At 43.9% G+C, this 14,995-nt stretch overlaps 1 protein-coding gene across 1 annotated transcript in view; it reads right to left on the reverse strand.

The window, feature by feature from the left end:
* The window catches only part of smtnb (smoothelin b), a 48,143-nt gene that overhangs the window by 17,913 nt on the left and 15,235 nt on the right, over nt 1–14,995 (reverse strand). The window contains 6 exon segments of the mRNA XM_080308712.1: nt 2,976–3,072; nt 6,107–6,193; nt 8,314–8,387; nt 9,435–9,513; nt 9,600–9,678; nt 11,134–11,291. Coding sequence (XP_080164838.1) covers nt 2,976–3,072; nt 6,107–6,193; nt 8,314–8,387; nt 9,435–9,513; nt 9,600–9,678; nt 11,134–11,291 — 574 coding nt within the window.

The following is a 14,995-nucleotide window of genomic DNA, read 5'->3' on the forward strand; positions in this document are numbered from 1 at the left end:
ATAACCGAGGTGAGAGCCAGCACACACACGCACACACACACACACAGCTGCTCTCCAGCAAACTCACGTTATTGTTCACGTCGTTGCCGTTGGGAAGCTGTCGTATCTATTGTGTGGCCATTTCTGGGAAAATCCCCACTGCTACTGCATAATGAGAGGCTTGCATTTTTTTTATATATATTTCAAAATAGCAACAAAACGCTACAGCCTTCTGCCAGTATATATACGGAGCACAAACAAAGGACAACCAAGAGCTTTCTTTATACTGCTTTGACAGTGAAGCAATGACCCCAGAGGAAGCCTGCCCAGTATTTGTGCTGGCTGTGAAGGGGTCAACACGAGTTCGTTTCAGCTGCTCATGAGCAGTTCCATGGTTTAATCAAACCTTAAATTTGTTGTAACAGGCTGGGCACAGGCTTCTGTAGCAAGGTGATGAAGGCAACAGTTAGCCCTGTTAGCCACAAAGTATTTTAAAAGAAGTTGTTATATTAGATGTAAACACAATATTAACCCCATTGTAGATTTGGAGCCATGCCAGCAGCTCTGGACTTTCATTATTAGTATTTTTTATTCAATTTGACAACTCATACAATACACAGTAATACAATATGATTTGATATTTTACTCAAATCTACAAGTTTAACCTCACCGTGGTGAAAAAAAAAGGAAAAAGAAAAGAAACAGTCTGGATTACTAGAGTCTGAATGATTCATCCTCAGGAACAATGAATGTCTGTCCGTGCATGTAGTTGCTGTTGAAACTTTTCAGTGGCAACCAAATGGAAGAGCAACACTGACAGAGAGGTTAAAAAAAAACAAAAACGTACGTAATCTTTCAATGATCCGACCTGTGGTGGGATTAAGCAACTTGTTTTTAGAGCTAGTACACGCTTGTGCTACGGTACTGCGGGGTCTGTGTTATTAGGTGGTTGCTAGGAACCGTGATTAGGTCATATCACGCATCATTAAAGCTTTGTGGATATAAATTAGATGTTATTGTTGCAAAATGAGATGATGCTTTCATAATTTGTTACTTTTTCTTTTCTTTTCTTTTTTTCTTTTTTGTTGCGTTGGCAGGTGGTTGCCAGGCAACATAATAAGATCTAATATAGGGGGCCTAAGATATACCTGTGTGCCAATTTTGGTTGCTCAGCTTGTGATTGTGTAAAGAGATTTCATGTGTTATAGCAATATTTGCACTGGTGCTGTGACACTATGGTTAATCAGCGATTTGTTGGTTTAGACCAAAGACTATAGCGAATGACAGGGGACTTGTACTTATACTAATAGCTAGACAAATCACCTGGCCACTTGTGCCTTTGAGCATGTCCATTCTTTCTAATGATCAGCAGCGAGGAATTCACTTGTTTGCAAACAAAATCCGTGAAACTGTGTGTGTACTGTATACAGACCACAAAATCCTGAGGAGTTAGTGGTCTCAGCTGTTAGCTTCACGTACTATTGAATAGCAAATGACGCTCTTTTTGCAAATTATGACCCAAATAGAGTCAAAAGGATAATATTTTTGTGCAAAACCTTTAGATTAATAAGTTACTGTATGGGGATCACTTTCTCAGTCTGAACTACCCCTATCCCACATCACCTCCAAAACGATCAGCTCAAAGCTTTAAAATTGCATAAGATACGTTCAAAGGAACTCGCTCTCCCCTGAGAACTTAAAGCATTGAGAAACTCTTGAAATCATAACCTTACCGGTATAGTGACACATGGTCACTGACGTAAGCATGTAAATATAAGCTTCTTCTTTGTATGTGAAATGCGGAATTATGCGTTTATGCTCAGGGCTTAAGACGACCACACCTTCAGGAACCACATGCCCACCCTGCCTACACTGTATTACACCAACCACAAATGTCCCATGTCTTTGTTGATCCATTTTAAAAAAGCTCCCTTTCCTCTTTACATTTCTATGGTGGTCTTTTTTTTTTATTGACCCTAGCTTCACCCTGGCTTAAATTGTAAGGCACAGCTAAATGCAGAACAGTGGGGAGTTTCACGGCCACGTAAAGGAGGCTTCAGTTCTGTTCTGGTATCAGCTTTATTTAGCAGAGGTGTGGTTGCTGGGTTTCCCTCTGTTGCTTCCCAGAACCCCATCACCAACCCCTCATCCATGTGAAGGACACCAAGAGCCAAGCCCATGGCTGACCAGGCCACACAGAATGACATTATGACTATGAGCCTTGGGCCAACCTCCAGTTAGCCAAATGTGTGCTGAAATCAGCTAAGCATGGCCAAAGTTAAATTTGGTCTTAAGTTATACAAAGTGGATGTTATACGTGGTCATTGGGATAAAAAAAAAAAAAAAAAGTAAAAATGACAAAAAACACAAACAGGCTTGCAACAAGACTTCAATCACTTTTACACGTTTTACAAGCTGCTCGTGTTAGCTCTGCAAGTGTTGCTGCAAATGTAGCACACTTGTTTCCTCTTAAAGGCATGAACTGACATTACTTTATTGATGGCTGGACTGACAGAGTGGCTAATGAAATTACTTTACACTTAAAAAAAGAAAAAGTAAAGGACGTGTAGCCAAAGAGATTTAGTCGTGGCTGTGAGTTACCCCAAACACTTAATAAAGTTAGATGAAGGAGCATAAAAAGGCTGAACTAACATGACCTCCCGACGACCACCTCATGAGGAGAATGGCTCCTTTGGCCAACTATTTTAACAGGCGCTCCAGAGGAAAAGGCATCAAGAGAGGCGTATGCATTTACACATACGTGTAACAGAGGTGACCAGTGTTGGTTTTGTGTTGATATTGCCTGACTAAACTTGACCTTTAGGGCATGTTTACAGTATATACAAACTTCTATATGGCAGTGATCCCTAAGTGTGACAGAAGTAATATCCTGCAAGCGTGAGGTTGTGCAGCTTCTCTTTTTTTCTTATGAAAAACAAACCATAAAACGGTGAAAATTTCCCTCTCTTTTGAAGAGTACTCGCATTCATTCTCACCTATTCTCTGTTGCTCTCTGTTTTGTTGTGTCTGCTGGCTGCTTAACTCCCAGATCTGAGATCGGATACGCTCACTGCGGCTCTCCTTCTCAGTCTCCTGTGAAAAAAAAAGAAGAAAAGAATAACATGTGCTTAGTGATCTTCAATTCAGCTGCAAAAAGCAAAGCTGCACTCAACTGAGCTGAAATTCTCAAAAGGCTCAATGCGTTCAGCCATTGCTCCGAGCAGCAGGCAGCCACTCCTCCGATCAAAACCAGAATGAAAGATCAGTTACTGTCGTAGGTCTGAGGTTAGCTGGTGATCACAACTGTCTTTTGTTTGAGGTCGAGGTCAAATGCTCGAGGCGTTGAGCATGGATGAGCAACACAGCTTGGCCAGCTGGAAAAGTAAGGATGTTTACTTTAGATTGTGTATGGCTGAGAAAGAGAGAGAGGCGCCCTGAGTGGCTAAAAAGCAAACATGTGCATTCACCACCTGGTTTACTGCTATATTAGGCCCATGATTTGACCATCTTTAGATTACCTCAGCACTTTAACCAATGCAGGAGGTCACGGGGAGGAGGCGGCAGCATTTTGGATTGAAAAAAAGAAACAGGAGAGAGAGAACAGAGAGGGAAAGATGTGGATGCCGACACTACTGTTGGGCCTCTGGTGCTTGACCTTGAGCTACTCCACGGGAAAATCAGCTGCACAAATAGGGCTTCTCTGAGCACACACACACACACACACACACACACACACAGTCTTCAAATCACCAACAAACATACTCTTAACTCAAACTTCTGGAGACTTAAACTTTTCTACTAAAGGGCAAAATTGTCTTGTGTGGAGCTTCAGGTGTTGCTCGTCACTCAGCAGCTCATTTGAAATGATGAATGACATCACAGCGCAAAAATCACTTTAAAAGAGGCATCTGGGTTAAGAATAGCACAACAAATGCTGGGGTGGATCCTGAAAAAACATACAATACATGAAAATATAATACTTAAACCAGATTTACAGCCTACTATTACTGCCAAATGCTCCTTAAACACATTCACTATCTCTCAGGCATGGAAAGAAAGTGCACACACCCAACCGCACAATCAGTTCCCCATGTGTAAATTATGTTATTCAAGACAAAAGGCTGGCCTGGTTGTTAACAGCAGAAGCAGAGTGAAAATCCTACAAATCACACCTTTGGTGTTTTAAATGGAATTTAATCAGTGCAATGTGTGATCCGTGCAGACAGAGGACCAACCACAAAGCCTGCTCCAAGTCAAACACAAGCAAGAGGCAAGAAAGAAACCCGACAGCTTTATGCTCTCTTGACTGTGACCTTCCCCTCCTTGAGCAGATCACAGGAGATAGTGGCTTGAAAGCAGAGGAGAAAATGTGATGAGACGCAGGCAAAAGGTGAATGTGGAAAATGCACAGCTCGGGTTGGGACACATGATTACATTTTGTTGCTAAAATAAGCCAAAAGGGGAGTTGAACTCCTAAATGTGATATTATAACAGTATAAATCTACGTAGCAGGTGCCCTGATGTCACTTTTTCCAGGTTTCCATATGGAGCTAAAAGCAGAGCACAGACTCAGGGGCTCGAGAAAAAGGTTTTCTGAGCTTTTCTAGACAACAATAAATGTCACCTATACACTGTGGCAAGCCACAGAAGCATAGCAGAATGCTCCTATAATGAGTCATTAAAGCGTCTGATGGTTTTGCAGGGCACAAACAGTCTCCTGTAATGAAAGCACTATGGTGCACTGAGGCGAGAGGATGCTCGCATCCTGAGCGCAGTCACCCAATCAAAGAGTCGCAGGGGGAGATAATTGTGTTCGAGCAACAAACACAATTAAAGAGAACAAGCCTTCCCTCACGTGCTCACCCCCCTCACCCTCTGCTGCTCCTACCGGGCCTCAGACAGACAGCCGTCATTTAAAACTCCCACTAAACCACAGGGAACATATTTCTCACAGACAGCGAGGCTGAGTGAAAAAAAAGGGGAAGATAAAGTGGAAATAGAGATCGAGACCAGAGTACAGGACCTGCTGCCAGCCGCCATGCTATCATTAGCGGCTTCGCTCTGGCCCTGATGGCTGGGACCTGACAGAGGGGAACCAACACCGACACCCTGTCGCTCCAGCCAATTGTCCCATACGGCCTCAAGCGCCTGTTTGTGTCAGACTATAATTGCAAAATCTCAACCTCGTAAACAGAAAAACAACTGTCCTCTCCCGTGACCGCAGCGAGGCGTGGGCCATCTGGACTCCTCTGAACCCTCAACTCCACAAAAAACAACAATGAGAGCTCAGAATGAGACACAAGCACCTCTTTTACCAACCAGCTCACACAAGTGAGCTCAACTGTGGATTAACACGCCGGGTTTTAATCCATAGTTGGATTAAATGACGGGGTTTAACTTCCAGTTTTCCGTGGAAGTTAAATCCATCACTCCACTGGTGAGGTCAGACCCATTTGAGGGTCTTCCATGCCGCTACGTGGAAGAAGAAGAAGAAAAGAAGAAGGAACCTGGCGGCTCACTTTCCATTACGGCAGCCTGAGGAACCACACGCTCGGCTAACCTCCAACAAATGAAATACAATATCTGGAATGAAGCAGGAATCATCTCTGCATCACATATACACTCAGTCTGGAGTGAGGAAACCCGCAGAAGTCGTCAGACCAGAGTCTCATTCCCATTTTTACTTACTGCAGATCAGCACATGCCAGTCTAAGCTTTCCTTCTGGTCTTTTTTAGACTTTTCCTCCTACAGGACGCTTTCACAATTTACCTCTAAGAAGTCTGCTAAACCCTCTCTATTGCACATACTGGGGCTTGTTTTTGACAACTAAGGTTCCTTATTGTAGCAATTTTATGATTAAACAACAAACCAACAAGCAGCCTGTCTGAACTGAACACGCCTAGATAGTAAGCGAACCTGCAAACTTTCAAAGTTTAGTTTAATAAATCCATTTTAAAATCCAGCATTAAATATTACAGTTTCTGTTAAACTTGTTAAACAACACTTTGACTATTTGAATGGATCTTCATGCAAAACGTGAAAACTTTCAGCTGTAGTTAGTCTACCTGTTGGCTAAAATGCGCACCGAGCGATCTAAGTGAGCAATAAACCATTAAGTACACATACCTGAAATGTAAACACAGAGGCAGGCACATCCCATTCTCCGCTCAGAAAGAAATGAGCACAGACTGACGAGGAAAGATATTTACATGCCTTTTCAGGACAAGGAAAAAAAACAAAAAAAAACAAAGGTTAAGAAAATGAGAGGCGTGTTTAGCCTGCGATAAAATCAGAGTGACATTTACCTTCTCTTCACGCGACTGACTGCCTCTCTCTCTCCCTCTCTATCAGCAGCAACCCTCTTGGAGTCAGGACGTCCGCTATTCTGACGCTCTGCTCCCGCAGCCACATCATACACACCCACGCACAAACATTTACACCACCACAAACACCACACACATACACATATAATACCAAGAAGCCACTCCCTTGACTTCCCCTCCCTCCCATTCTGTCTCCAGAGGGATCTGACCCCCACCACACTCAGACTCACGGACACTTTTACAGGTTAATGGGTTGCCTGGTTGACACATTAACTTCTGACACACTCTGCTCTCGTTTTGACTTCTTTTTTGGGGAGTTGTGCTCTTCAAAAAAACAAAAAACACAATTTAAATATTTTGTGCCTTTATGTGTTGCAATAATCAAAAGGACCCTTTCTGTGTGCTGACATTTTTTTCTGCTACATACATATAATTAAAGTTTCCACGTGGTTACTAGAAAATGGGCAAAAGGAAACTTTAAGTGTATCTCAGCTACCCGCGCATGTGAGCATTAGAAACATTAAATTCTAAATGCGATCGGAATCTAGCATAAATACAGACAAACAGCCGTATTAACCTACTAATTAAACACCTTCGTTCATCATTTTGTATACAGGCAACTTCTTGAGTCCAGGCTCACATACACATACTGCATGCCGCTTGTGCCTGCGTGCTGCTTTTCAGGCCTATCTAAGACCATCTTCAACGGAACAATTGTAAGAGGCTCAAAGAGATCCGACGCTGTGATGTGACTGGAAGGAGCCCTGCTGCTGCTGCTGCTGTTGCTGGCTGCTGTTTTTTTTGGCCCACATTCCCATTTCAGTACAGACTTTTAAGACTGCCGGGGCACAGCTGGTGGGCCGTCTGTCTGTCCATCCTTCCGAATTCAACCCCCGACCTCCGCATTTTCCCACTCCCCCTCCTCGTCCATCCTCACAATTTCACCAACGTACTGTTCAGCTGTCTTGAAGGAAGTGAGGTAAAATAGGCTTGAGTGATAGGGCATCCTGTTACGCCAACATGCCATCATCACTTCCTAGCTGAGGAGAACACACACACACAGGAATGCAAGCAAAGCACAGGCTCCAGCAGACAATGGGACTGATACTAAAAGCCTTTCATTTCTCCCCCTTTGCATCTCTGTGGTGGGAAAAACAAGTGCTTTTAAATGAAACACCAGAACTCTGATAAGGTGAGTGACTGTATTTTTCCCCTCTTTAAAAGCACAGATATGGGAGGTGGTCTCATCACTCAGGGACTTAGTCTTAAGAGCAGTGGCTGCATACAAAATGAATTTTCCCTATAGAAATCCTATCCACTGGAAAGAGAGCTTTTATCAAGAAACTGATCACTGACAGCGGATAACCTAACGTCTCCTCCTGTAAGGCTCCGCTGCTCAGCCACAAGAGGGCACACCAGCTGTGAGGGACCTCTGAGACAAGGCCGAATACTCCAGCTAAAAGTAGTTGTCCGACAGATGTAACAGAAATCTTAAGAAATCCATACTTTAAAACTTTTTTTTTCTTCAAAAATGAGACAGGCTTTTCAGTTACATGTGTGTGAAATGACAGCACCTGGGAGACTCTCCCTGTCAAAAACAATTTTCCGCCCTCACACCAAAGTCAAAGCACATTTTATCATTTTCCTCGGTTTGGTCGAACCTGAATAGGAATATGTGACAAACACATTCCTCCCTCTGTGGCGCCTCAGGCATGTGTTTTTTTGTTTTGTGTGCAGCTATATTCCCGCTCCGGTAAGTGACTCAAGTCTCATTGTTTGTTGTTTTGTGCATTCTTCACTGCGGCAGCAGAGAAACCTCGGTGGTCACTGCTGCCATGCAACAGAACGTGACACCCGTAAACGGCCCCATGCATAGATGATTTTTGTAAATGGAAGCTGACACCAGACGGTTTACCCGTCAGATATAAGTGAGATGTCAGGACTGCACCAGCACAGCGCTGTGACATTTAATCGTTCTTCTTCCCACTCCAGTAACTCTGCAGTACTCACCCCAGTTCCCATGCTGCTCTGGGACTGCACACCCTCAGGCTCCAAGCCAGAAGTCTTCCCCCTCTCCACGACCACTAACAAACATGGGCACACAATAGAAATACAGTACAGGAATATTTAGAGCAAAGTAGATACCTTCTCATAATCTCATCTCATGTTAACATTCTGGTCATGTGTGATTTTAAAAGAAGAGGAAACACAGGGGGACACAAGTTAAATTGAAAATGGGTTGCTTTTTTGTGTGCGTGTATCACCCTGTACATACAGCCTCCTACGTGCAGTTCAATGTTCACACGGGCCAGACAGCACTTAGGCATGACAGGAATCCCCTATCTGACCCAGCATCGTAGATCTGCCCTAGTAACTATGGCACTGAGCGCTCACACGTGAACATACTTTATGGCCAAGACAATGATAAGGCCAACTTACTTTTACTTTCACGTTCCACAATGAATAGCTAAGTTCATTTCTTTACCTTTAATTCTAGCACCCTCTTCTGGATGTGCACATGGTGCCTGGATGGCTCTTGAAGTATTGATGTCCAAGTGCTACAATGATGGATGCTGTAGCACATGGAATCAGTGAATGTGCAAGATAACTCTGAGCCAAAAGCGCATGCACGAGACTATGCAAACGGCTTGATTTTTAGGCAGTTTTTCAGCCTAGTTAGTGCCGTTGCCTCACAGCAAGAAGGTCCTGGGTTCAAATCCACCATCTGGCCGAGGCCTTTTTATGTGCATGTGTTTGCATGTTCTCCCTGTCTATTGTTGCACCAAGGCCCAGTATGAGAGAACCAGGGATTATTTCATAACAATGTAATAATTTTCATCTGTAAATGAGCAATAATTAGTCCATCTCTGGAATTTCTTCCTCTCTGCATCCTCATCAAACCAATTTACATCTTTTGCAACAAACCGCAAACATCTGAAGACTTGAAATTCTGACATATTTCCCTCTGGTGCATTTCTCTCTAATTACACTGGTGCAAATTATAGCTTGGTTAAACTGTTTGAGATGCCACCGTGGCATGAAGACTGCAACACCCTAATTTGATTTGTCATTATAAGACAAGATGTTTCTGATTCCGCTCCGTCAGACAAGTGTTACTGGATCCCACTCACCCTGCTGCTGCTCCTCTTGAACTTGCCGAATGGCCGCTCGGATCATTCTCCTCTCCTTGAACTCGCTGGCTGCGTTGAGCTATGAGCAAACACACGCAAAAGCTCAGTGAAACTACAAAGTGATGTGAGACGTTAGCATTACTGATATTACGATACGATATTCACCATTTGCTGAAGCTCGTCGATGTCCCGGATTGATTGCAGTTTCTGTTTCAGCCCATCCAAGTTCTCGTTGGATTCTGACCTGAGAAAGAAACGCAAAGACATTTTAATGGATCTTCAACTAGTCCCCACTCACCATGAAACAAACTAGAAAGCCTAATAGTTTAAAATATCAGACTGTAAAACTTTGGCTCCTCTGACTCTAATCTGAAGCTTCTGCCCATATATTACAGGCAGCTGAAGGTAATTTGAAAGATAAAGGACGGTTTTCTTGGCAGAGAGAAAACCCAGAGGGAACACTCCCAAATCGAGCATGGAAGAAGTGATATTACGACATGACAGATTTGACAGCCAATGACATTCCCCCCCACCCCTAAAAAAAAAGCTGCATTTATTTTCCCTTTTTCAGCCTCATATTCTCCATTTCACTCCTTGCTTTTATGGTGGTTTCTATTACTCACATACTCATTATCCTCGCTTCTCTCCGCTCTTTGGCATTAAAAAGATGCGCAGCAATGCCGGAGTGGAATACTTCACATTCCACCACTGTGAGGCACGGGACAATGGCCTTTCCTCCTACCCCATTTCTATCCCACTTTCAGATGGGTTTCTGTGTCCTGGCATATGAATACGTGCATGCATGTGCAAAAGCATGCTTTCTTTAGCAGCTTCACTGAGGCACCTCCTGTGTTATTGTAACGCAAGTCATTCGAGAGCAGCACTGAATGGAAACAATCAGGGCCCCGTCACCACTCTTATATTAGGATTCGGCGATGGAGGAGGAGAGTGGCGGCTGATTCTGTGCGTCTGCTTCTTATCCAATAATGTCACTTCTTCCCTTTACTCCAGAACAGATGATGGGATTGTGGTGCAGTCTTGAACTTTAATGAAAACCTATAAAATATGTCGCAGATCACGTGGAACTTGGGATTTTTCTCAAATCATCCACACTTTGAGTTCCTGCTTGATTCTTGTTCCTTATTGTCTTTATTTAGCAAACGATTCGACCTTTTTCCCCCCTTTTGTCATCTGAAAGAAACTTGTTTCAATTTTGCTGTAAATTTGTTTGCTTTTCATTTTTAATTCTCTAGTCGGTCATTACTGGAGAGATTTCAAGAGATAATATTTTAATTTTACTCGGGTTTACCAGAATCTGTGCTATGTTTATGGCAACATAAAGTGATTCAAATAAGTAACCCATTAGTCCACGCTGCTTAGCTGGACGACAGGTGCTGGAAAGTCTCTGAAAGGTAAATAATCAAACAGACTGCGATAGCTGATCTACGTTAATGTGACACATGACGGTGTGGGATATTTGAAAGTGAAAGTATTTATTGTAAAACAGCCACACTAGGTGGAAATTTTAGGGATGGGAAACTTTACTGTTGCAGTTTTCTCTCTCCTGTGATTTGCTAACTTGACTTTTCCAGAGCTTTCCCAGTGGAGTTGAAGATTGTTTTTTCAGCATTTCCAGTTCACCTGGCCTAGTAAACTGTCATCAGCACAGACATCTGTGTGTCTGTGTGTGCAGCTTCACCTGTGCTGGTTCTCCTTGTCCTCCTGCTGATTGAGGCGTGTGGGTCGAAATCTCTTGCTAGCCAGAGCTGCCTCCATGTCCTCAATCTCCCTCCTCCTCAGCTCCCGGATGGCTGAACGGATGCAGCGCCTCTCGTCCAGATCCACAGTTCCATCCAGCTGCAGACACCATAATAAAAGACAAACAGAATAAAGTGCATGAAGGATGGAGGCTGCACAGAGCGGCAAACATTTGGCTTGCAAAGTTTAGTCTTACGTTTGCATATCTGCACATATTCACAAGTAAATACAGCGCAGAGGCTTGCTCACATTTCAGGAAATGGCCACATAGTTACATGAGAGTCTGCAGGTAAAGAGTCACAGACCTGCTGACAGTGTAAGTACAAGGTGGCGAGCAGCACTGAGCGTAACACGTAACAAAAGTAACACATTACTGCGATCACATTTTATTTCACCAGTAATGCAGTAATGTGACGTTATAGTACTAAATTTGGTAATTACATTATAGTTACAATATGTTGTTACTTTTGGTCTCAGTAATTAATCCCAGCTCTCTCTCACACACACACACACACACACACACACACACACACACACACACACACACACACACACACACACACACGAGAGACAGCGTATCCAATAAAGTTTGGGACTCAACTCAGCGATTTTTAATTATGCGAGCCTAATTGCGATTAGGTGTGACTGCGATTAGGATAATAAATGGTGTAAATGGTGTTGAGGAATGTGTTGGAAGAGCTAGAGAATTAATTGGAGAGATTTGGGATTTTTTCCATGCATTGCAGATAACTTTGGATGACACCGTTATCATTTGCTCATGCAGGCATGGTTGGCATGTAGGATAAGCTTTTCACGCAACCTTCAGCTGTTTGAAAAAATACAAATCTGGAATCATTGAACTCCAGCTCCAAGTATGTGCGCGTACTCAGTAGTATAATTAGCTTTCCCACCGATCTCATGGCTTGGTCAGACTATAGTTTGTGGTGACAAAGGTCATGGATGTATCCCTGGTAGGGCTGAGAGAGTACTGTGTACTGTGGCTCAGGAAGTGGAGTGGGTTATCTACTAATCAGAAGGTCGTTTGTTCGATCCCTGGCTCCTCTAGTTATTCTAGTTATCCTTTGGCAAAATACTGAACCCTGACTTCAGTGTGTTTTTTTTTCCAACAAGAAAAAAAATGCTTAGATGCTTCAGATGCTCCATTTAGACATTTTGAGAGTTCAAATAGAGTAGAAGTTCCCATCCATGCACTGCTGGCTTACTTTCGAACATGTAGTAAAGAGTTATAGGGTCAGTAGGGTGATGGGCGCTTTAGAGATTTGCGATGACAAGTGATCAGAGTTCACTAATGTGACGAGACAGAGCGCAGGATTAGAAATTGGCCTGGCAACAGCTGGTGCTCAGCACTAAGGATGAGAAGTGTGTTTGTCTCCCCGGGTCAACACACTACTGTGGTGTCTTACCCTGTCTCGCTGAATGGCAGCCAGACTGCAGCGGGACCCAGAAAAGTTGAATGGCCCACTTAAAACACTGAGTGAGCCATTTCATCGCTCTGAGTGGCTGTTACTTAAAAGGCACATCTTTTCCTCGAGCCAAAGAGGACTAATTAAGGTGTTCAAGTGTATATAAAAGCACACCTGCAGACAGAAACACCACTTCAACAAGACAGGCGCCTTCGTGTCAGCAACAGCCGTGAGCGCAGGGTAGAGAGAGCCCTCTCCTGTCAAACGGGAGATAAATCGCTCTTTTTTAAACAAAAAAACAAAAAAAACACAACAGCAGGAACCTGTCAACACACGCAGAGAGGAACAGCTCCTCTGGCAGGCTTTTCTTATGAATCTCATGCTCACACACTTTAAGGTTTCCCGCTGCACCGGTTAAAACCTGCAGTGTTGTGACTCAAACCTGTGTGTGCCAACTGCCTTCTTCTGAAGGGAGCTGGATGTGGTTGTTAAGCTAAGCCCCACATGCTGATGGCTTGAAAAAGGGGGTTGATGTAGCCCCACTGCTAGGCCCATGGGAGGAAGAGGAGGAGGAGGCACTTCTCACAAGAGATGAAGAGGTCCAGTGGTTTTTGAGGTTTCACAAAATATGCAGCCCAAGCTACTCCGGCTCACAGGGGCTCTTTCTTTATGCTGCAATTTGTGGAAATTCAATGTGCTGAGCTGACTGAAAAGAAAGGGTAAGAAGAGAAAGTGCTCATAAACAGCTGGAAAGAAAGGATATGAGAAAGCAGGAGATGGATAATAGGTTATAGTAAAGAAATGGAGCGTTAGGATGACAAAGAAAAACGAAGGAGAAACTAGACCTGTGCATGACTAAAAATGGGCAGATGAGAGCTGGGTGGGAAACAGTCAGTCCTCGCAAAGGTCATTCCTCACATTCCTACTGACTCACAAGAGAAAAAGAAGGCAGCGAAATACAGCAATCAGGCACTGGGTTTGTTTCTAGCCCAGCACAGAGAAACTATGACCTGGTGAGACAATGGCTGGTTTCTGATTGTGAAGCAGGAAAATGAGATCACATTCGCTCATCACTGGCCAGTGTGTCCTTCACACGCCCGTGTTACACTAACTCAAACACTCTCCCTCGAGTCATCCCTTACCACGCTGCCGGGCTCTGCGCTGAGCGAGTGTCAGGATGTGATGGTACAGCCAGTACTCTTTTCACCAAGTATCAGGGCTAACTAATTTATTTATTCATGATTTAGAGCAGCACAGCTTCAACCCTCAATTCAAAGACAGTAATGTGTGCCTAGCATTCTCTAGCAGGCTCCAATTCAGCTTAAACTTAAAACAAAAATCATGAGAAATGATTAAACAGTGTGGAGAGAATCAGAGCATGTGACTTAAATGGAGGAATTAAAGTCATTAAGAGCAGACTCGAGCACTTCGACTTGACCTGCTCTAAAAACAACTTCAAATAGTAACGTCTAACATGTACAGGGGGTTTAAACGGACCAATCAGCAGACAGATGGCTGCTGGATTGGTTGCAACATTTATTTGTTGAATTCAACTGGCCAGTGCCGCCAAAGACTGTAACCCACTTTCTCCCTTTACATATCTGCACTTCCTCGCACAGGAAAGAAATGAGCGGGCTTAACCCAGACTAATAAAACACACCTTACACCTGGATGCCTGCCAAACAAAACAGAATAACGGTCAAAGAAGCAGAGACGGAAACATGCGCTTGGGTAGTAACAGAGTCCAGTTGGCGCCTCGTGACAGCGGCCTTGACAAAGAGTGAGCTGTGTCATGAGAGCGGAGAAGGGGAAAAATATCCCTCTGGTTACACGCTGACAGCATCTCACACCAGTGACCGTCCCTGCAGGCATTTTTCAAACCAGACCACAAACCTCTGGCTCACCAACTGTCACTGTGGCTCCAAACAGCGACACAGTGACCCAGAAAGAGGCCGTTACACCGAGACAGAAAACGTTGCTCGTGCCTCTAACAAGACGCATGACTCAGAAATCGCACATGACGACGTCGTCACACACGCAGAGTACGTTTTTACAGAAAATGATGCAGTCACTGAGACATCAGCGCCAGATATCAGCACCTTTAATGACTGCAGACAGTCATGCTGCAGTCTGGTCTGCTGTGCTGAAAGACCTTCAAGGAAAATGCCGCCACACCTGTCAGCCTCACCTGACTCAGCCGGTGAGATCCAGGAGGAAGGAGGTGGATATGAGAGGGTGATGAGAGAACAATCCTTGCTGGGAGACAGGTATTAGAGACATTACGCCATGATATTTGTGAGGAAACAAGGAGAGAGGAGGCGAATGACAAAAGAAAGTTGCTTCACAAGGGAGTTGGTAAAAACTTGCACTTGAAGGGTG

This window comes from Astatotilapia calliptera, chromosome 12 (genome assembly GCF_964374335.1).
Source record: "Astatotilapia calliptera chromosome 12, fAstCal68.1, whole genome shotgun sequence".
NCBI classification, from domain to species: domain Eukaryota; kingdom Metazoa; phylum Chordata; class Actinopteri; order Cichliformes; family Cichlidae; genus Astatotilapia; species Astatotilapia calliptera.